The sequence below is a fragment of the Chiloscyllium punctatum genome, chromosome 41 (genome assembly GCF_047496795.1).
Source record: "Chiloscyllium punctatum isolate Juve2018m chromosome 41, sChiPun1.3, whole genome shotgun sequence".
Lineage (NCBI taxonomy): Eukaryota > Metazoa > Chordata > Chondrichthyes > Orectolobiformes > Hemiscylliidae > Chiloscyllium > Chiloscyllium punctatum.
Window position 1 is genome coordinate 33,092,907 of NC_092779.1, and position 23,980 is coordinate 33,116,886.

The 23,980-nt window shown below is 40.8% G+C and overlaps 1 protein-coding gene across 1 annotated transcript in view; it reads right to left on the reverse strand.

Annotated features, from left to right (window-relative positions):
* Positions 1-546: 546 nt before the first annotated feature.
* LOC140464977 (acidic amino acid decarboxylase GADL1-like) overlaps positions 547-23,980 on the reverse strand; it is a 123,105-nt gene continuing 99,671 nt past the window's right edge. Inside the window, exons 14-15 of the mRNA XM_072560687.1 lie at positions 23,153-23,242; positions 547-6,344 (exon numbers count right to left, since the gene is read on the reverse strand). Of these exons, the coding sequence (XP_072416788.1) occupies positions 6,171-6,344; positions 23,153-23,242 (264 nt within the window). The 3' untranslated portion in view covers positions 547-6,170. The remainder of the gene's footprint in view (positions 6,345-23,152; positions 23,243-23,980) is intronic.

A 23,980-nucleotide genomic window follows, 5' to 3' on the forward strand; every position in this document is an offset into this window, starting at 1 on the left:
GGCCTAACATTTATGGTAAGAAGCAGAAAGGTCAGAGGGGAGTTAAGGAAAATTTTGTTTTCACACAGACCACAGTGGGTATCTGGAACATAGTGTCTAAAAGAGTGGTAGAGGTAAGCACCATTACAGCATTTAAGAAGTAATTAAATGAATAATTAGAGCACTATAGTATACAGAGCTATGGATCAAGTCCATGGAAATAAGATTCAAGCAGATAGGTGTTTGATGATCGGCACAGATATGATTGATAGACTGAAGGGTCTCTACATGCTGTAATATTCTATGATTCGTATGACAATGACAGCACTAATAACAGAATCTAAGGTAGTAGCAGAGGTGAAGTTGGATACCATCGACATACCCAAGTGGGTATGTTTGCAGGTAATTATCACCAACAGTTAACACGTGAATGAGGATATAGCAGCATTTTAGGGTGAATCCAAACCGACTCTGCAGACACAGAAAGAGGAACTATTATAGGAGATCTATCGCCTAACTCAAAATAATAAGCTTCTCTCGGACAGCAAATAATATAAAACATAACAATTTCTCTGCACAAACAGAAGAACTTTATTTCATGGCATTAAATACAGAAGTCTTACTCATATGTTGAAACATAAATTATCACCTCAAGTCTCATTCACGTACACTGAGCCCCATAAATTAGGTGATACATTTTGATATTTTGCTTCTACTTTAGGTTAAATGGTCCAAACTACCTCCAATACCACACGTTGTAAAATAATGCTGGAACTCCACTAAACATAGGCAGAGTGTAGGAGTTCATTTTAGACAGAGTAGTAGTTCAGTGGAGTTTAGTCCAGTAGAAATAGATACTTCTATCACTTAAAATAGCGCAATGTGACTAGGAGTTAAATAGTACTGTAACATACACAACAATCACTTAATAAGCTGTTTTACTTTCTGATAGTGTTTGTCTAAAGCCAACTTTTTCTTCAATGACATATCCAGTGTAAAACCTGCAAATTATCCAATACACATTTGGAGTGTTAGACAAAGGAAGTCAGGTGACCTCATTCATTCAGTAAAATTGAAATCGTAGATTTGTTTTATTCTCAATTGATGATTTTACAGTTTTGTTTGTTACTATGAAGGAGTATTTCCACATTCAATTAAAAGACAATAAATTTATTGCAAATTAGCAATGTCAGGTAAGGGTCTAAGGTTGGCAAATGTGATTGGACACAAGCCTGGAGGTGACCTGCTGCCTCCAATTGTTCTGCCCCTACATTGTTGCCATTGGCTGCCCATTTTCAGTGCACTAACTTCGCACTCAAGAGTGTGGTGCTGGAAAAGCACAGTAGGCCAGGCAGCATCTGAGGAGCAGGGCAATCAACGTCTCAGGCATAAGCCTTTATGCCCAAATCATCAATTCTCCTGCTCTTCAGATGCTGCCTGACCTGCTGTGATTTTCCAGCATCACACTCTCATGTATGATCTGCAGTCCTCACTTTCTCCTCCGTACTGATTTTACAGCCAATTGGAAAGTGGATAGGTTCTTTGTGACTTTACTGAAAGATTTTTGATTGTCATTCAAAAAGCAATTTCTCTAATGTTTGATATTTTTATAGCTGGTAAACAAAGTATTCAAAGAACCTTCTAAAAATAAACATTTTTTTGAATTGATTTTTCTGCAGGGAAGTTTCTTTTAGCAGTTTAACATTTAATCCCCCAGAATTACCAGGACAATTTAAAAGGCTTGGTATTCCTAGATGGAACTGACTGAACACAGATTCGATCTTTGGAATGATATCTGGGTGGCACGGTGGCACAGTGGTTAGCACTGTTGCCTCACAGCGCCAGAGGCCCGGGTTCATTTCCCGCCTCAGGCGGCTCTCTGTGTGGAGTTTGCACATTCTCTGCGTGGGTTTGCTCCGGTTTCCTCCCACACTCCAAAGATGTGCAGGTCAGGTGAATTGGCCATGCTAAATTGCCCGTAGTGTTAGGTAAGAGGTAGATGTAGGGGTATGGGTGGGTTGCGCTTCGGCGGGGCGGTGTGGACTTGTTGGGCCGAATGGCCTGTTTCCACACTGTAAGTAATCTAATCTAAAACCTTTGCTTAATGTTCCCTTTCCAGCATGAAGAAGGGCGATTTCCTGTGTATTGTTTAAGTTATAATCATAAATGTGGTTGTTGTTGAACATGCTTTCAAAATTCTAGCCGTATACAGCAGTAGTCGTTGGCTCCATGAAGAGAGAAGTCATGTGATCTCCTAGCTCAAGCAGAAATGGAGTGGGGGCGTTGGGAATGTAAAGACCAAGTAATGTGTTCTGTAAATGAGTGTTTTAGCTTCAATAAATTATTGTGTTCTCCAAGTTATCTGACACAGTCAAGCTCTGAAGTTACTACAGCAACCAATGGATGTTGTTGATTTATCAGTAAATTCAGTCAAAAATACCAAAAAACAAAATTCTACCTGACAGTTTATGAATTGACTTTTTTTGTACCTGTCCCCATCACCCTGAACAGGCAGGAAGTTATTTTATTACCAATAAATCCCGGTGTGCCATTTGCCTAGCAATTTTTATATTTTCTCAACAGAACAACAAAAACAATTCAACATGCCTATCAATGTTATAACAGAATAATCTGATGAAACAGAATCACTATTAGCTGATAAAGATCATACAACACCAGGTATAGTCCAACAGGTTTATTTGGAAGCACTAGCGTTCAGAGCACTGCTTCTTGTTCAGTTACTTCCATCAGGTAAAGTAACTTCACCTGATGAGGGGGCAGTACGCCAAGAGCTTGTGATTTCAAATAAACCTGTTGGACTACACCTGGTGTCATGTGACTTTTGACTTTGTCCATCTCAGTTCAACACTGGCACTTCACCACATAATGGCTACCATTCAGATCCAATAAATATAGTACTATCATTTCAAACAGACTAATTCACTTGATTTATTCAGATACCTTTCTATGGATACCTTTCAGGTGGAACTGCCTTTCTATTCAAGAAATATTAATATTCCCTGAGTTAAAGACACCTGAATTGTTGAATATTTACAAAATAAAGGAGGTTCTCATTTAGTGGCTATTTTTATTAAGAAGATTTGTAGCTCAGGTTGAGGTTCTGCATGGAGGTTTGCTGGCTGAGCGGGAAGATTCATTCCCACAAGTTTTGTCTCTCTACTAGGTAGCATCTTCCACCATGGTAGACCCCATCTACCAACCCCCTGAGAAAATGAACCAGAAATGACCTCATCACACGAAATGATGTCACTGCCAGAAATGACATCACCATCGGAAATGACGTCACCAATCCAAAGAAACTCAAACATATAAATACAAAGTAGGAATTATCAACAGTGCTTTGCCCGAAGGCCCACTGAAGATGTTACCTCGTAGGGTGACAAAACATCTGGAAATGAACCTTCCAGCTCAGCGAGCAAACCTAGTGGCTAATCTTTACATTTGAGATCAATTTCCTTGTTCCAACTTTATGATGTGCACCTTTTTCCATTAGAAGTTTAAAACCATTTAATCCTTAATCATTTGTCTGAAACTCTAGAGACAACAATATAGGCATTTCACCTCCAAATTTCACTCATCAGTAGTTCAACTGCTTTTCTTTGATAAAATTAATGATACTAACAGAACAGTCTGAGGTATAAGAGAAACTTCACTATTATGTTTCATTTGCTTCTATTTTCCTGTGAACAGATCCTGTTAACAGATTGAAAAAACATCACATTTTGATTCCACCTTTGTTCTTTGAATGGAATTTCATCTTTCCCTTATATTTAAAGACCATGTGACAATTTAGTTCAAATATAATTTTACACTCGCACCCAATTTGTGTGTGTGCGCATCACATATACACTCCAACTTTATAATTTCATTTCTATAGAACACTGAAAATTTCAGTTTAAAGCCCATCACAAAAAAATGGAATTGAATATCTTTTGAGAACAATTCATTGGCTTTATAACAGTGTTCTCATGAATTGATTTCATAAATAAAATCGTATATAATACAACATACATAGAAAGACATAGACATCCACATTTCATGAAAGGGTAACATGTCACTCAAATTACCAGGCTGCAAGTAAATACATTGTTCAATTACTCTTGACATTTGTTTGTTCATTGTTACCAACCTCCCACAAATCTTTTCCTTATCCTCTTTCCACTGACATGTAAACATACCTTCCAGTGCAGGCTATAATTTAACAATTTAACACTCCATAAAATTTTTTTTTAAATATTGACAGAAAACATTACAATAAATAGAACAAATTCCACAACAATAGTAAGTGCCATTTAAATAAACCAAAAACCTCACTTAAAAAAAAGTAATGAAAAAAAACCTCAATGCAAGATTTTGTCCTTTCAAATGTACCCTGGGAAGAACTTTAATTTCATCCAGAAATAGAAACCAGCTCCAAGAGTAAAATTACAGAGAACATTTCTTAAGTTTTCTCCTTACCCATTGACAACCTAACTTTTATACTTGCATGGAAAATATTTTAAGTTTACATCTGTGGAATGGTCAAAACAGGCCAAAGTAATGTATTGCCTAGCAATGGGCCAATCAAAAATACTTTATATTCACTGATAAAGTTGCCATTTCAAAGATGCCATTTTGTTTTTTTTTGGCAAGTGTGGGTCATCACAATATAACGATACCTTACTACAGACAATGCAATTCACTAATTAAGATTCAGCAAAATGTAGCATAGCAGTGCTGTTTATTTGGAGTAATAGTTCAAGTAAAAAGCTACTTTAGAAAGTTTTCAAATAAAAATTCTATGTTAACGCATGCAGTTCATAACTGTCAAAAGTACAATAATTTAATCATGAGCAGGTATTTAGATGACTGAATTTTTGGATGGTCATCAGCCAACAGAAGGATTTTTAAAACAGAAATTCCAGCTACTAGGAGAAAGTGTCCCTTTAAGAGATATTTTATGGAATTCCTTAAAAATGCTTTAAGTGTAAGAAAGATTGCTCCTCTGTAAAATAGCTAGTCAGCTGTAGGAACACCTTTAAGGAACAACTGAAGTAACCCTAGCTGTTTACTTAATGTAACAACTGCCTCATTGCTATATCAATATAGTGACAATATATCATAATAACTACACAAAGCTGCACCTATTTAATATTACATAGTTGACAAATACTAATTGCCCTGTCTTCAATAGGAACATAATTTGACAAGCTTATAGTTGCTCTTGTAACTGGCAACACAATATACTCAGCAATAATTTTCACTTTCCTCAATTTTAACCTAATACTCTAACTGAAAGAATAGCTTATTTCTCCCCTTGCTCCTAATATTGGTGACATCCTTTCCTGATTTGCAGCTTCTTACTGCTGCATTATGGCCCTTGGCCTTATGGCCTGGTTTTTCTCATAAAATAAGATAATGTATATTTTGATTTAGTTGTAGAGTCCTCCCAAGTATGTTAACAGTTGTTTACCTGCACTCTCCTGACCCTATCATCACCTTGAAAATTTCTAGGGTTGGGAAGATGAATAAAATTGACTGTGGTTTCTTGGGCCCATACCTGCATTTATTCCATTGCCAAGTCATAGAGGTGGGATGGAAATTTCACTTCAGAAAGGTACACAGAAAAGCAAACAAAAGGTAAGCACCATTTTAAATTGGAGCTTGACCCATTGGGCAGAATTAAAGTGTCAACTTGGCAATGGAAGATGTATGTTGATACGTCAAGCCTTGTAGCTGAGGCCTCATTCTCTCTTTGTGAATCAATTTTCACTGTTTTAGGACATATGGCTCCAGAAACAAAACAATTAAAGGAGGCAATTTAGTAAATTGTAGGTAAATTCATTAGTACTCAGGTTTTCTTTTGAAATTCATGTACACGTAGGTTCCAAAGATGTACACCAACATTTCTGCATGGACGTTTATACGATAACATTAAACAACAACAACTGAATACAAATATAAGTCATAACCATTTTTGTCAGATTCCACTAAGCTTCATCACTTGTTCTGTAAAATAAGCAAGTTTTCAAGTACTGAAGGGTGAAATCTACTTCAAAGTTAATCTTGCTCATGCTAAAATATAACAAGTCAATTTTGCCCGGTTTTCTAAACTATACTTTGAATAACTTCAAACTCTTTCCAGTAATGTAATTGTAAACATAACTTATCATCTACCCTTTAAATCCAAATTATAAATCCTTCCCCAGGTTGTCGATTTCATTGAGAATAAAGTCCATATCCTCACGGCTGACCAGGGGACTAATGATGATTTGACGGAAGAAGTTGACTTTGTCACGATGAGGTTGGTAACCCACCATCATACTGCCTTTCTTCATCATCCTTTCCTTGATTACTGGTGCAACCTGCAACATTAAAAGAAAACAAGTTGAATAAGAATGCCAGACAATAAATTTGATACCTTCCCATCTTTTTACTCCATATCTTATGGAAATGGGAAGCATTAATCCTTTTTTCTGGGTTTAATTGGTAAGTAGCATCAAGATGCATGATCATAAGGGATTAGCATTCCTCGGATACAAAAATTACCTTCAATATCAAGTTATATATTTGGAAGTGAGCAAAAATACAGGAATGCAATAAATATGACGAGCTGACTTTCCATCATATTACACAGAATCTCCAGCCACCAAAATTGGCCATTTACCCCAACTTTATCCTGCTACAGGGAATTCTCCTCCAACCTTATTTCATTTCATCCTAACAGCAATTCCTCAATTCCTTTCTCCTTCATACATGTATCTCATTTCTCATGAAATGTATCCTCAACATGTCCCTCTGGCGCTGAGTTCCACGTTCTAACCACACTCTGGAGCAACAGCATTCCTCTGATTTCCCTACTAGATTTATTATTGATTATTTGCCATTTATCCAAAGCAGAGATGCTACCAACAGTTTGTGCAAATCTTTTTTCCCAGTACTTACTTGCAGCTCTTCACAATTGCTGAACATATACGGGAAAATGAATCAAATCAAAAGATTAACATACTATTTCCCTCAGGAGCATTCAAGTTCTGATGTGATGTTACTGTACTGTTCAAAGATTAAACAATATTGTAATAGTCTTCTGCTTCTTGAGTTCTGTCCAATAGCAAGATCTACCTGCAGCACTGCAACCTCCACCAAAGAGAGGGCAATGTATAGCTCCAGACTCCACCCAGATTAAACCCTACAGTAATTTGAGCCACATTGGCTGTCCAGTCAACCAGCCCTCCAAGGAGTCTGAGTTGATGTGACAACATTCACTTTTACATGGAGCATGACAGTGATGATTGAGGCTCCAATTTCTTTCCATCACATAACTGATCTGGAATTTGCTGCACAGTCTTACACTATATGCAGATAAAACATTTGGACAAGAAAGCTACTTGCACGCATTGTGAAGCATTAACATCTTGCTCTTTATATTGCATACTAATATTACATCAGTTATTTAAACTAGGCGACACCTCTATGCAGTTTTGAGAGTAAATGATAGCCCAGTGATGACACCACAGTGATGTCTGCAGTATGTGTATGGACAGCAGAGACAAAATATATGGATGGAATTTAGTTGATTATACATGGTCTTGTTATCAGGGAGGTAGATATGGATGGAATGTGATTAATTGCATTTGGTATGGCCATCTGGAACGGAGTATGTGGGTAGGATTTGATTAATAGTATGTGGAAATTATCGTGCAAGTGCTGCAATTGAAATTATAACAGAAATGAAACACAACATGATTGAAAGTGAAAAGTGAATCACAGGGTTCTTCATGTATTGTATATTAATTTAGTAGTAGTAAATTTAAGAATGCTTAAGCACTTCCAGTAATTAGCTTTCCACTTTTATCCATCCCACTTTTTAAAATGCAAATTTACAACACTCTAAGTAAACTGTTAGAATTGTCAATGCACAGCTCAAACCTAAACATTTACATTCACCATATGCAAAATATCCAGGACTACTTCAGCATTATTACTCATTTGTCCTTTATTCATGTGAATGGTCAACATTCCACATTTGCAACTAACTGTCTTAACACACTATATTAGATATTATATAACAAATCTTTTCAAAAATTGCAACACTATATTTTTAGTGTTAAATTCTGATGAAAATCGAGCTTTCCAATGAGAATACAAGATGAAGCCCAGCAGTTGACAAGTTCCAGAACATGTTTGGGAGCTCGCAATAACACCCATCACTGATTCTGTATTAATATCACATCTGGGTTGATTTGGATTGCTGATTTTACAATATCCCAAAAGTTGTAGAACAATAGCAGGTGTTATAATTGTTAAATGGATTTTACTCTTAAGGTCAAGATACTTTAGCTCATAGTTAACAAAATCACCCAAACAATTCGTTAACTTTTGTTTAGAAATTCTTCCAGGATTCTTTACTTAAACCAAAACTTAAATATGACTCCTCATAATTGAGTCAGGTTGAAGTTTAATAAAACAGCATTGGTCTGATAAGTAAAAGTAGATTTTATAATATTTATGTTATGCCAGTAAATGTGAAAGGACTGTTAAATTGTTGTAAATTACATCTTTTAAAGCCTAAAATGATGTCTATAGGAAATAACTTGAGCCATGGTTTGCTATTTGAGACTGAAGCCTCACTTGTTACCATGATGAAGAACATCTCTGCCTTGGCAAAAATGCCCAAAGACATCAGCAATTGCAAGATCCATGCCCCAAAGCTGGCACTCTCATTTTAATGGAAGCAGGATGGGACATGGTCCATAGTTTGTGCATACATGGTTTCTTGAGAGAGCGTGCTCTTTAATTGATTAATTGTCTGTATTCAAATGTGATCATGGAAGCTCTGGTGCCTGGAACCAGGGATGTGGAGATTAAAGCAGATCTGTTCTCACAGCATTTCTTTTGGGGGTTAACCATGGGAGCCCTTTAAGAAGGTGAGATACCCTGCAGATATGGTCCCAGGACATGTTGGAATAAGAATCAAAGATCCTGGCAAGATGTGTCAGCAAGTGTCAAAATGTGTATTCATAAATCAGAGGTTTTAAACTTTGAACACAGTACTGGAGCCCCAGAGCAAGCATTATTCCAGCCGACCTTGGGAACTGGCACCCTCTTAAGTACTTCCCATGTTGCACTGCTCATCTTCCAATTCATCTTGCCATCCACACGACTGAAAGTTGGAAATGCGTGCAGTATCTTAAAAGGTCAGATGTGTGGAGTCGGGATTTCTCCCAACCCTTTACATCCAACACAGGAATGTAAATCAGGGCCCACATCTGGGGTAGAGTGTATTAGATGTCAACTAATCAACCCCCTGACCACTAAGAACATTCAACTAATTATATGCCAATCAGGTTAAGAGTTAACTAATAAGCTCCTCAATATGCAGGCCTATTGCAGCTCTCAATAGTGTTATCACGGTTCCTCAGAAGCAGATCGCATTTCAGAGCAGTGGGATTAATCACAAGAAAGCCTGAGGCCTGTCAAGTTAATGATTTTGCAAAGTCTAACACTAAGTTTTAATAATAGATTCCAATCTACATGATATCTTACTTATAATGGGAACCTATCAAAGGTGAATATTACCGACACATAAAACTGTCAAATGGGAATTAAGGTTATTTCTGATTTAAAGCCTTCAAACAGGTGTACACAATAAATATGAGCAAGCAGATTTTTTTAAAAATCTAGTTTACCAGCTAAGAATGTTGTGTGACAATTTGTGGAATAAAGTCATTTTCCATTTATATGAAGAAATTCAGATACAAGTGAGAGCTGCTAAATCTGCACTGTTGATGGCTCTGCTGTTTCAATACCAACAACCTCAAGGGAGAATGGAATAGTTCCCAGAACTAAATAACGTGCTGAGGTTTGCAATATGTGCTGGTAATCATACATATGCAAGCATATGCATGTATCATAGATCTGTCAGACACAACAGTCAGTTCTTCTATCATGTGATCGTTGCATTCTTATGCAATCCCGCATTATAGAAAAATCGTGCTTTAGAAACAGTTTTAAAGGGTTGGCGGTGTAATCGCATTACAGCCAACACACATTTTAAAAGTTCGCACTTTAGAAATAGCTCCCCAATCAGCCAATCATATTACAGTGAATTTGCATTAACAAAACACGCTTTATAACAGAACGACCTGCATAAGATTATGAATAACTGTGCCAGACCAGGGTGCTCCTACCGCTGTTGTGGGAGGGAAGCGAAGGGGTGAGGGCCAAAGTTTGGGAGATGGGTCAGACACTTCCTTGGAGCTTTTTTTTTAATGAATAACTGTGGCTGTTTCCCTGCTGATGAACAGTATTTTGCTTGGTCACTCTTTGAAGTTTGAGATATGTTGAGTATGTACATTGCTGACATGTAAATGCATTTGCTTTTAAATGCTGACAGAAGGGAATAATAAATGTTGGCTCAGAATTTGCTTAGGGTGTCGTTTTTGGTGCATACACCAAGTAAGATGCTGTTCCTGACCCTTCAATACTAATTAGTTTGTGCTGTAAGTTGTTGGAAAATGAATTGATGATAATCTTTAGAGCTCCTGGGACTGACACTATATCCTCTTCAATAAATACATTTGCAAATAGAGAAAGAAACTGAACAAACAATGGATAAGCAATGGGACTAATTAGAGGCCAATTAATTTTTCATTTATTCACTCTGTGTGTGGGAGGAAGATTCTGGCTGGGCCAGCATTCAGTTCCTTTCCCTACTTGCCATTGAGCAACCTTCTTAAACTGTTGCAGTCCATTTGGCATAGCAAGCACTAATGATGCTGTGGTGGGGGTTGTATCCTAGGATTTTATAAGACCATAAGACCATAAGACATAGGAGTGGGAGTAAGGCCATTCGGCCCATCAAGTCCACTCCGCCATTCAATCATGGCTGATGGGCATTTCAACTCCACTTACCCGCATTCTCCCTGTAGCCCTTAATTCCTTGTGACATCAAGAATTTATCAATCTCTGCTTTGAAGACATTTAGCGTCCCGGCCTCCACTGCACTCTGTGGCAGGCCCACCACTCTCTGGCTGAAGAAATGTCTCCGCATTTCTGTTCTGAATTGACCCCCTCTAATTTTAAGGCTGTGTCCACGGGTCCTAGTCTCCTCACCTAACGGAAACAATTTCATAGCGTCCACCCTTTCCAAGCCATGTATTATCTTGGATGTCTCTATTAAGTCTCCCCTTAATCTTCTAAACTCCAATGAATACAATCCCAGGATCCTCAGCCGTTCCTCATATGTTAGACCAACCATTCCAGGAATCATCCGTGTGAATCTCCGCTGGACACGTTCTAGTGCCAGTATGTCCTTCCTGAGGTGTGGGGACCAAAACTGGGCACAGTACTCCAAATGGGGCCTAACCAGAGCTTTATAAAGTCTCAGTAGCACAACGGTGCTTTTATATTCCAACCCTCTTGAGATAAGTGACAACATTGCATTCGCTTTCTTAATCACGGACTCAACCTGCATGCTGACCTTTAGAGATACCGCGACTAGCACTCCCAGATCCCTTTGTACTTTGGACCGAATAATGAGGAGCATTCTTCTTGTTGGCCAAATGCACCTCAGGGTTTCCATCTGACAGAAAATGTCAGGCCTTCTTGAAAAGTGGCACTGCATCATAACTCAGGAAGTCTTCACTACTTAAAAATGTAGCTTTATAAAGAAAGTTTCAATTTTGGTGCAGTCAAGGGTATTTGCATCTCTGGGTCTTAAGGAGTTGGGCACTTGACTCCAGTGCAGTGATCTGCGTGAGAGTTGCACTAGTAGAGCTGCTGGCTTTAGATGAAACAAAGAAACTGTCAACCCTTTGAGGAGCAGCAAAGGGTCTAAATGAAGAAAGTTGAAAGGCAAATTTTTTTCTGAACTTCTTGTCAATATTTATCCTTCAAAAAAGATTCTGAAGAAGTAGTACTAAAGGATATGGGACATATGAGGTTAGCAATGATCAGCCATAAACTCACTGAATAGCAGAATATGTCTGAGGAGCTAAATGGCCTACTACAGAATCCCTGCAGTGTGGAAGCGGGCCATTCAGCCCATCAAGTCCACACTGACCCTCCAAACAGCATCCCACCTGGACCCATGGCCCTACCCTATCTCTTTCTCCCTGCACTTCACATGCTTAATTCACCTAGCCTGTATATCTCTGTACACTACAGGCAATTTAGCATGTTCCTAATCGGAACATCTTTGGACTATGGGAGGAAATTGAAGCACTGGGAGGATTACCCATACAGGCATGAGGACAATGTGCAAACCACACAGACAGTCGCCCAAGGCTGAAATTGAACAAGGTCCCTGATACTGTGAGGCAGCAGTCGAGAGTGTGATGCTGGAAAAGCACAGGAGGCAGCATCCGAGAAGGAGGAGAATTGACATTTTGGGCATGAGCTCTTCATCAGGAATGAGGCTTGTGGGCCAGGGGGCTGAGAGATAAATGGGAGGGGTTGGGGCTGGATGGGGGAGAGGTAGCTGGGAGTGCAACAGGCAGAGACTCACTGAGATCCTTGTAGAGAGAGGAGGAGAATATCTTCAAAGTAGGCATCCTTGGAAGAGGCTTCGCAGTTGGGTTGAAATCAACTAGGAGAAAGTGAGGACTGCAGATGCTGGGGGTCAGAGCTAATCACTGAATCACCGTGCTGACATGTCTTAGCCTAAAAATTGTAACAGGAGTTGAACAATTCTCACTTGAAATAAACTCTTGAATCAATGAATGTTTCTCTTATGTGCTGTTACAGGTATATGTATATGTGGCAAGCACAAGACACTACCTGCAAACTCGGTACAGAAATATATTTCACAGCGTCCCACTGCTGACTCTTGTTTAAACACCACATTCCTGAGTATATAACATGCCTTTCAAGTCCTAAGTATGGGATTTTAAAGTTCAAGTTAATTACTGGACATTGAACACTCCATAACCTTTTTTTGTTGCTAAATCCCTATTAAGCTTTATGAGAAAAGACTGTTTTTAACTCAAATTGGCACTTGCTTATTTCAGTGGAACAGATGAAAAGCATTTTGGGAAATCACTGTCAAGCTTTAGTTTGCTTTCTCAGAGGATTTATTTAACCTCCCCACTTTTGCTCAATATTACCCAATCAACTTTGTGGCAGGAGGTCTAGAATGAATACAGGCTTAAATTTCCTACATTTTCCCAAGTTAATGGTAAAAGAACTGACTAACTGCTCTGTCAGCAGTTCCAGAAGAGAGAAAGAGAACTGATATTTACATAGTGCCTATCCTGGCTCAGGAAATACATTTGTAATAGGAGCAGAAGTAAGCTATTTGGCCCATTGATCGGAGCTGATCCTCTATCTCAATGCCATATGCTCACTTGTCATCTTTAGCCACTATTAGTCTATTTCTCTCAAATATATTCTGACTTGACCTCTACAGAGTATTCCACCGGTTCACCACCCTCTGAGTGAAGAAATTGCTCCTCATCTCAGTTCAAAATGTCCTATCAAGTTTCCTGAGTTTTGGACCCCTTTACCCGGGAAAACATCATCCCTGTATCTGTGTGTAATTTTATATGTTTCAATAAGATTTCCTCTCATTCTTCTAAACTCCAAAGAATACTGGCCCAGTCGACCAAATCCTTTGTCAGGCCTGCAATCCCGGGAATCAGTTTGGAGAACCTCCACTGCACTCTCTCTATGGCAAGTATATCTTTTCTCAAATAAGGATATTAGAACTGCATGCAATACACTAGGTGTGGTCTCACCAAGGCCCTGTAAGGCTGCAGTAAGGTTTCTTAGTTTATTGCTCAAACCGTCTTTCAATGGCAGCCAAAGTACCAATTGTCTTCCTGACTGGATGTAGGTTTGCTCACTGAGCTGGAAGGTTGGTTTTCATTGAAAATGAACCTTCCAGCTCGGCGAGCAATCCTACATTCAGAACCTCAACCTGAGCTACAAATCTTCTCAAAACTCGTTGTCTTCCTGACTGTTTGCTGCAGCTGCATGCTTGCTTTTAGCAACCAATGTACAAGAATACCCAAGTCCCTTCATACATCATTATTTTCCAATCTATCACATTTTTATAATGATCTGCCAATCTGGTTTTTCTACTTGAGTGGAGACCGTCATGCTTACCCAGTTTATACTACATCTGCCATACCCACTCACTCAACTTGTTTAAATTGTCTTGAAGCCTTTTTACATCCTTGTCACCACTCACCACCCCACTTAGTTTAGTATCATCTATAAGCGTTGTATTTGATTCCCTCATCTAAATCCTTGGTTTTTATTGTGAATAAGTGGGGACCAAGCACTTATTCAGCACCCCTCTCACAAACATATTCCACTCCAAAAACAAGCCATTTATTCCTGCTCTGTTTCCAATTATCTGCTAACCAGTTCTCAATCCATGCCAGTATACTAACTCCAATCCCATGTTTTTGAATTGTTCACTAATCTCTCGCTTGGACTTTATCAAAAGCTTTCTGGAAATTTAAATGCACTACACCCATTGGTATTCTGCCATCTGTTCAACTAGTTACATCCTCAAACTCCAGAATGTTTGTCAATCATGACTTCCGTTTCATATATCCATGCTGACTTAGAAAATACCAATGGTATTACAAAAAGTGTCCCTGTTATCACATTCTTTATAACAGCCTCCAGCATTTTCTTACTACTATTGTTAGGGTGATCGGTCTGTAATTCCCAGTTTTGTTTTAAATAGTAGGGTTACATTTGTCATCTGTTCAAGCATCTACTGAACTTTGAAAGATGAGAACAGTGCACCTACTATTTCCAAGACCACCTCCTTTTGTATACTGGGCTGTAGATCAGTTTTCAGTTCCATTAATTTATTTAGCACTGTTTTGACTAATATAGGTCCACAATCCTTTATCTGAAATCCTTGGGGCCAGTTGTTTTTTGGATTTTTGAATTTTTCAGATTTCAGAATAAATGACATTTTCACAGTGAAATGAAAAGTATCTTACCAAACAGCAGACCTACGTATGACTATTACCAGCGCTGAGACACAATTGATGCCTGCCAATGCTGCCACATCACATCTGAGTGACATGGGTCGAATGGGTATGGAGTTGGGTCACCTCTTCACACACCAAACAATCTTGTTATGCAGAAAAACACTTCACAAATTAACTTTGGATTTTGGAATTTTGGGTAAAGGATTGTGTACCTGTACTAATTTTCTTCAATTTCTCCTTCCCAGCAGATCCTTGCTTCCCTAGCATTCCTGGAAAATTATTTGTGTCTTCTGTGACTACAAAAATAAGGTAGTTTTTTAATTGATGTGTCATTTCCTTGTCAGAGGGACCTACATTTTCCTATGCGAATCTTCTTTTTACAACCTTATAAAAGCTCTTATAGTTTGCTTTTATGTTCCTTGTCAATTCCAACATACTCTACAGCTCAAAATTACTTCTTGCATTAGAGTCACTGTTGTATATAGGATTACAAATGTTTTTAACTGAGTTCAACTGACTATCTACTAACTTTTGTCCCACTCTGATGTTTTTCAATATCATTGTTAAAGTTATTTCTTTATGTTTATCGTATTGCAACCCTATATTTTTCCAAGTTATAAAAGAAGTAGTGTTCCTATCCACAAAGTGTTTGGCAAATATCTTAGCATAATGATGTAGCTTGCAGTAACATTTAACTTGCATTTGTATAGCATCCTTGACATAAGAAAGTGTCCCAAGGCAGTTCATAAGAGTGTTATCAGGTACAGCGTGACATTGATCCACATGTATGGGGAGATGGTCATCTAGGTAAGTTTAAAGAGTGTCTTAATGCAGTATAGAGAGATATAAAGATGAAGGGGTATGGGAAGGTAATTCCGATCTTAGCCCTAGGCAGCTGAAAAAGCAGCTCACAGCAGTGTGATAAAAATCAGGGAAGCACAAAAGGGCCATATTGGATTGTTGCAAGTATTTTGGAGGGTTGTGGAACCGGAGGAGGTTGCAGAGATAGGTAGGAGCAAGACCAAGGCAGGAACTGAAAACAAGAATGAGAGGTTTCGAATTGAGAAACTGACAAGCTGGGTGCTAGTATAGGTCAGAAAGCGCAAGACTGGTGGAAGAACGGGATTTAGTGTGCTTTCAAATGTAGGCAGTAAAATTTTGGATACAGTTATGGAACACAGAAGTTTAAAAAGCATTATTGCATCTCCCATGCTTGATGCCATTGTGACAAATGTTACAGTCATGGCCTCTTTGCCTCTTCCCCTCTCTGAACAAAATTTACCAAAAACATTTGTTGAAAAGTTGATTTTGTGGCAAAAGAGGTTGATTAGCACCATCTGCTGGTGTAGGTCAATCTGTCATAGTACAGCACTGGGGCCAGATGATCAGGATGATTTTCATTTGAAAAGTGAAGGGAACAGATATCTTCATTATATATCTGTAAACCAACTAAAAGCCAGAAAACAGGGTGACTGCAGACATATAAGGAAGTCCTCCAATCCTTTTAAAGATTCTGGGATGTTTTCAATCTTCCTGTCAACCTTCCACCTTCTGTTTGTGTTTCACTAAGTCACCATCTCATAAGGATTGATTCTCTTTTCCTTAGTAATGGAATTGTGTGTGTTCCATACACGCATGAGAGTGAGCGGTGAGTTGATTGGGTGGGTGGGTGGGTGGGGGGAGCGTTGCATGTCTTACTTTGCACCAATTTAGCCCGGTTGCCTCACAGTGCCAGAGATCCGGGTTCAATTCCCGCCTCAGGCGACTGACTGTGTGGAGTTTGCGCATTCCCCCCATGTCTGCGTGGGTTTCCTCCGGGTGCTCCAGTTTCCTCCCACAGTCCAAAAATGTGTGGATTAGGTGAATTGGTCATGCTAAATTGCCCGTGGAGAAAGTGAGGACTGCAGATGCTGGAGATCAGAGCTGAAAATGTGTTGCTGGAAAAGCGCAGCAGGTCAGGCAGCATCCAAGGAGCAGGAGAATCGATGTTTCGGGCATGAGCCCTTCTTCAGGAATGAGGAAAGTGTGTCCAGCAGGCTAAGATAAAAGGTAGGGAGGAGGGACTTGGGGGAGGGGTGTTGGAAATGCGATAGGTGGAAGGAGGTCAAGGTGAGGGTGATAGGCCAGAGTGGGGGTGGGGGCGTAGGCAGAGAGGTCAGGAAGAAGATTGCAGGTTAGGAAGGCGGTGCTGAGTTCGAGGGATTTGACTGAGACAAGGTGGGGGGAGGGGAAATGAGGAAACTGGAGAAATCTGAGTTCATCCCTTGTGGTTGGAGGGTTCCTAGGCAGATGAGGCGCTCTTCCTCCAACCGTCGTGTTGCTATGGTCTGGCGATGGAGGAGTCCAAGGACCTGCATGTCCTTGGTGGAGTGGGAGGGGGAGTTGAAGTGTTGAGCCATGAGGTGGTTGGGTTAGTTGGTCCGGGTGTCCCAGAGGTGCTCTCTGAAATGTTCCACAGTAGGCGGTCTGTCTCCCCAACATAGAGGAGGCCACATCGGGTGCAGCGGATGCAATAAGTGATGTGTGTGGAGGTGCAGGTGAATTTGTGGCGAAACCAAAGGAGTAGCCATGGGCACCCGCATGGGCCCCAGCTATGCGTGCCTCTTTGTAGGATATGTGGAACAGTCCATCTTCCGCAGCTACACTGGCCCCACCCCCCACCTTTTCCTCTGATGACTGTATCGGCGCTGCCTCGTGCTCCCACGAGGAGGTTGAACAGTTCATCCACTTTACCAAAACCTTCCACCCCGACCTCAAATTCACCTGGACTGTCTCAGACTCCTCCCTCCCCTTCCTAGACCTTTCCATTTCTATATAGGGCAACCAAATCAACACAGACATTTACTAATAACCGACCGACTCCCACAGCTACCTAGACTACACCTCCTCCCACCCTGCTCCCTGTAAAAACGCCATCCCATATTCCCAATTCCTTCGTCTCCGCTGCATCTGCTCCCAGGAGGACCAGTTCCAATACCGTACAACCCAGATGGCCTCCTTCTTCAAAGACTGCAATTTTCCCCAGACGTGGTCGACGATGCCCTCCACCGCATCTCCTCCACTTCCCGCTCCTCTGCCCTTGAGCCCTGCCCCTCCAATCGCCACCAGGACAGAACCGCAGTGGTCCTCACCTACCACCCCACCAACCTCCATATACAGCATATCATCCGTCGTCATTTCCGCCACCTCCAAACGGACCCCACCACTAGGGATATATTTCCCTCCCCTCCCCTATCAGCATTCTGAAAAGACCACTCCCTCCGTGACTCCCTCGTCAGGTCCACACCCCCCACCAACCCAACCTTCACTCCCGGCACCTTCCCCTGCAACCGCAAGAAATGCAAAACTTGCGCCCACACCTCCCCCATTACTTTCCTCCAAGGCCCCAAGGGATCCTTCCATATCCGCCACAAATTCACCTGCACCTCCACACACATCATCTATTGCATCCGCTGCACCCGATGTGGCCTCCTCTATATTGGGGAGACGGGCCGCCTACTTGTGGAATGTTTCAGAGAACACCTCTGGGACACCCGGACCAACCAACCCAACCACCCCGTGGCTCAACACTTCAACTCCCCCTCCCACTCCACCAAGGACATGCAGGTCCTTGGACTCCTCCATCGCCAGACCATAGCAACACGACGGTTGGAGGAATAGCGCCTCATCTTCCGCCTAGGAACCCTCCAACCACAAGGGATGAACTCAGATTTCTCCAGTTTCCTCATTTCCCCTCCCCCCCACCTTGTTTCAGTCAAATCCCTCGAACTCAGCACCACCTTCCAAACCTGCAATCTTCTTCCCGACCTCTCCGCCCCCACCCCACTCCGGCCTATCACCCTCACCTTAACCTCCTTCCACCTATCGCATTTCCAAAGCCCCTCCCCCAAGTCCCTCCTCCCTACCTTTTATCTTAGCCTGCTGGACACACTTTCCTCATTCCTGAAGAAGGGCTCATGCCTGAAACGTCAATTCTCCTGCTCTTTGGATGCTGCCTGACCTGCTGCACTTTTCCAGCAACACATTTTCAGCTCATGCTAAATTGCCTGTAGTGTTAGGTGAAGGGTGGGTTGTGCTTCGGCTGGGTCGGTGTGGACTTGTAGGGCCGAAGGGCCTGTTTCCTCACTGTAAGTAATCTAATCATTATGGCTGAGGGTAGGCTTGCTCTTGGCCTGGCAATTCAATGCCAACATTTCACTGCAAGGTGTCTACCCACCTATGATTTTCTGCCAATGGGCATTTCGGTCTGAGTGTCCCTTTAACCCCTAAACTTCTAAATCAGACAAGCCTATGACAAAATGTGCCAAGAATAACTGAACACTTCTGAAGAAAAGGACTTTTTATTGACAACCATAAGTAGTTAGTTATGAGTCAACAAGTGATGATAAGTAAACACTTTTTCTATGAAAATGACACAGAAAGAAATATTTACTCAGCACTTAATGAGAGAATCAGAGAAACACAGAAAAGGAGAACAGTTAATTTGCTGTAGTTCGTCAGTTCTATTTTTTACAAATGAATTGGCTGAACTTTGTTAAAAACATCCATTGGTTACAGTGCCATGAATTCACTTAGTGGAGTGCAGCTGAAAGTGAATACATTGTACTCTGTCACAGGACACCACTGTGCATCTAATAACCTGAATCAACAGTACTATTGGCATCAGAGCATTCCCACAAGCTGCTGATGGTCTCTCGCAGGTCTGACTCTATTCGTAGGTGCTGAATTGACATCAGCAGGTCTAGTTCAAATAAATAACAGGAGGCAAAGTAAACTGGAAAGGGGTCATGTGAAAATCATTGGTCACACTCCATGATCTAATCGATAAAAATGCAAAGTGCTAAAAGGCTGGGAGATCAACTTGAACTATGATTTACAGTAAAGGTCATAGTGAGCCTAACTCTGAATTTGTCATAAGTTCTGCATGTCTTTATAAATGTAATAGAGCTATGGATTTGCTGGCCTCAATTTATTTTATCGAGGACCTTTAGGAACAGAAGACTGAGAAGCTGGTATGGGCTGTCTGGCCCATCAAGCTAATCTACCTTTAAATAAGATCATGGCTTAGCTGCTTGTGGTGTCAATTCCACTTTCCTATCTGCATCCCATAACCCTGGACTCCTTTACCTACCAAAGCCCTGAACAAATTTAAAGACCCACCCTCCCCAATCCTCCATGGAAAAAACACTTTTCCTCAAAATGTAAACAGCTTAATCTTAAATTATTTCCCCTAGTTTTAATATCCTCAACACAAGGAAACATCATCCTGATTTCCATGGTATCCAGTTCCTACAAGATCTTATAGGTTTTAATAAGATCACACTTTCTTCTAAGTTTGAAAGGAATAAGGCTCTCTCTTCACTAAGTAATCCCCTCATACCAGGAATAAGCAGAGTGAACTTTCTCCGAATTACTTCTAAAGCTATTGTATCATTTTTTCTAAATAAGGAGACCAAAACAACTATAAATGGGTTCTCAACAACACCCAGGACAACAGCAGAAAAACTTTCCAACATTTATATTCCATTCCTCTTGCAATAAACTATAACATTTCATTTGCGATCCCAAACACTTGGTGAACATGCATAGCTCCATATTACTCATGCACCAGGACACCTAGCTCCCTCTGTACTAACACATTCCACAGTCTTTCTTCATTTAAATATATTTATCTACAATTTGAACCTTAACTCAAATTGTATATCCATTGGAAAGAGAGGCTAATGGCTCATGTGACAGAGATGGTGGCAAATGTTTACATATAGGGTGAGCACAAAAGGCTTTGAATTTATTCAAGGCAACTTGAGCCTTGAACCACCAGACAGAAAGTCAGCAAGGTGGGGAAGTAAGCAACATCAGCTCAGCAATTTATGACAGCCTTCTGTACTGTTGTCATATCCAACAACTAATCGGTGCCCCTTTAATGGAAGGGTTCATCTCCAAAAGCTGGTCAGTCAATTAAGGTCCAGCAGCTTAGCAGTCCCAACTCTGCCACCATAGGCCATTGCGGGGACTGCACCCAGCTGTGAAGATGCAGCAATGGACCACATCCTCACAACAAGAGTGGGGGGTCTGGTGTGACCAGACAGGTGAGACTGGCATCAGAAATAGGGTGCCGGTTGGAAGATGGGTTTTCATGAGGTCAGCAGTTATGTAGCTGCAGATACATAGAAACATTGAAAGTAGAAGCAGCAATAGGCCATTCAGCCCTTCGAACTTGCTCCTTCATTCAACATGGTCATGTCTGATCACCCAACTCGGTACTCTGTTCCCACTTTCTTTGAGTCCTTTAGCCTTAAGAACTATATTATCTAATTCCTTCATGAAAACATGCAGTTTTTTGGTTTTAACCATTTTCTATGGCAAAGTGTTTTCCCCTGGCTCACAACTCTCTGGGTGAAGACATTTCTCGTACTCTCAGTCTTAAATAGTCCAGCCTGTATCCTTAGACACTGACTCCTAGTTCAGAACTACCCCTCGTCATCGGGAACATTCTTCCTACATTTACCTTGTCTAGTACTGTTAGAATTTTAGAGGTTTCTATAAAATCTCTCTTCATTATGTCTGACCCGTCCAGTCTCTCTTCCTGCTAGGCCAGGAATCACAGCCATTGCTGCCAGAAGGACTATCTGCAGATACACAATGCCAGGTTTGAACAGTGCCCAGCCTGAGCCTACCCATAGGCCAGGCAGTCCCCGTGCACAGCAGAAGACCTACACTCCACTAATATAATGCCAGCTGAAGTGACAAGTGAATCTTCATTGACTTGGTTAAGCTCTGAGTCAGAGAGCCATTAGTTCTCCATGCTGCTAATATGGTGGCAGGAAGGTGACTGGCAGTCTCTCCATTCTCTCACCACACTACCGCTCTGCCCCCTTGCCAACTACCACCTTGTATGGTCATTGTATGGTCACCCTCCTCCCAGCCCATCCTTAGAATGCTGGTAAAATTCCAGCTGTCTGTATGCATCATGCTGTTTTATTGATTATATTGCCAGCTGTGGCCAACTTAGTGCCTTATCTCATCAGCATCTCTGGCTGGAGGTATTCTTGGAGGTTACATCAATAGCAACCTGTCTCCAACAATTCCACCCAGTCAGTCCTTTTCCTCCACTATCTCCAATTATTTCAAGAGGCAAAAGTGTTCCAAAAGATTAACAATAAAAGTTATACAATTTCACGATTTTTTTTCATCAGTATTGCTCATAACCCGGAGACTGAAGATTCTTGGAAGATGGGAAATGATAAGTTTAATCCATGTTTAGCTGCTTTCATTTTTGATCACTATTGGCTACAATGACAGGAGCAGACGACAAATTGGGAACATCTGAGTAGTTAAACTCCCAACAGAGGAAAAAACAATCATAGAAAGCACTCAAAAGAAAACAGATAATTTTGATTTGGGGTGGTTGTGTAAAGTGCACAATATTGGCTCAGTACACATCATATATCTGGATTAATTTTCACTTTTTCAAAGGCATCTGGAAGGGTAAGCGAATGGGAAGGTTTTAGAGGGATATGGGCCAAATGCTGGCAAATGGGACTAGATGAATTTAGGATATCTGGTTGGCATGGACAAGTTGGACTGAAGGGTCTGTTTCTATGATTCCCATCCATGTCAACTGAAATGAAAAACAGAAGTTGTATAACAGGAAGCTGATCTGATTCACACTATCACCCAATGTCCAAACTGGCCCCAGTAGATTACAGGTGGAAGTGGATACTGCAGATACTGGAGATCAGAGTCAAGGTTAGAGTGGTGCTGGAAAAGCTCAGCAGGTCAGGCAGCATCCGAGGAGCAGGAAAACTCCTGATGAAGGGCTTTTGCCCGAAACATCGATTTTTCCTGCTCCTTTAATGCTGCCTGACCTGCTGTGCTTTTCCAGCACCACTCTAACCTTGACCCAGTAGATTATCCTGATTCTCCCTGTGCAAACAATAGCCCTTTACCAAAAGTCACATTCTCAATTACCATCGCACCATGACAATGTTACATGCCATCAACTCTCAACAAGTTCTGAACTGATTTAATATATATCCCTCTTTGTGCAAACAAACCGAACATCAGCTTTGCGAATCAATTATTCTGATACAACCAGCCCCTTAACTGTTCAGTCTCATGTGAGATAGCAACCTCGGATGATAGGATTGAAAATATATAAAAAGAAGCTTTAAGTATCACTAAGTACAACACACACCTTTCAGTACATCGGTACTCACCAGGTGAAGCTTCTTCCAGAAGTCCTGATCCTCGGGCACATTCCTAAGGCTGAGTGGGATGTACCAAAAGCAGACATTTGTGTACTCCGGCTAGGGACACAAGAAGGTGTGGACAGAATTATTACTTGCATGTCACAATGAATCCACTAATAATTGGGCACATGATACTTGCGGTTTCAGAACCATCTTGAAAGAAAGACATTCAGCTTTGAAATTTCAGACTAAGGTACATTTCTGTGACAGTCGGTGAAGAGGCAAGGTTATTTCCTTGACTTTTTCAGAGGGCATTTTAACTTTGGTTGACAACAGTACAAAATGGATTCACTGCCCATTATACAGTCAGAGGAAGGAAAATTGGACATGCTGTATAATAGACAGTCACTTTCAAGTTGCTAGTTCATTTGGTAGCCATCTTGTTTGGCATATTCCTGGATGTTTCAGTATATATTGCCTATTCCAGCAAGTTAGCTTTTTTTTTCCTAGATCTAATATTTTGGTGAGTAATACACAAGAATGTGGTCAAATGAAAACACCATTTTCTTTAATATCCGCAAATGGCTTTTCTCCCAAAGTTGATCATATCTATGTCCAATTTCTGAAGGATTCATAACAAGGAGCAGTTGAGACAATTGACTTCTCTTTAAATGCAGCTCTACTGAGTAAGCTAATGAACCAAGAGAGAATCAAAGTTTATGCATACAGAATCATAGAATCCAGACAGTGTGGAAGCAGACTATTCAGCCCATCAAATCCAAACTGACCCTCCAAAGAGCATCCTACCCAGACCCACCATCCTACCCTATCCCTGTAACCTTTCTTTTTCCATGG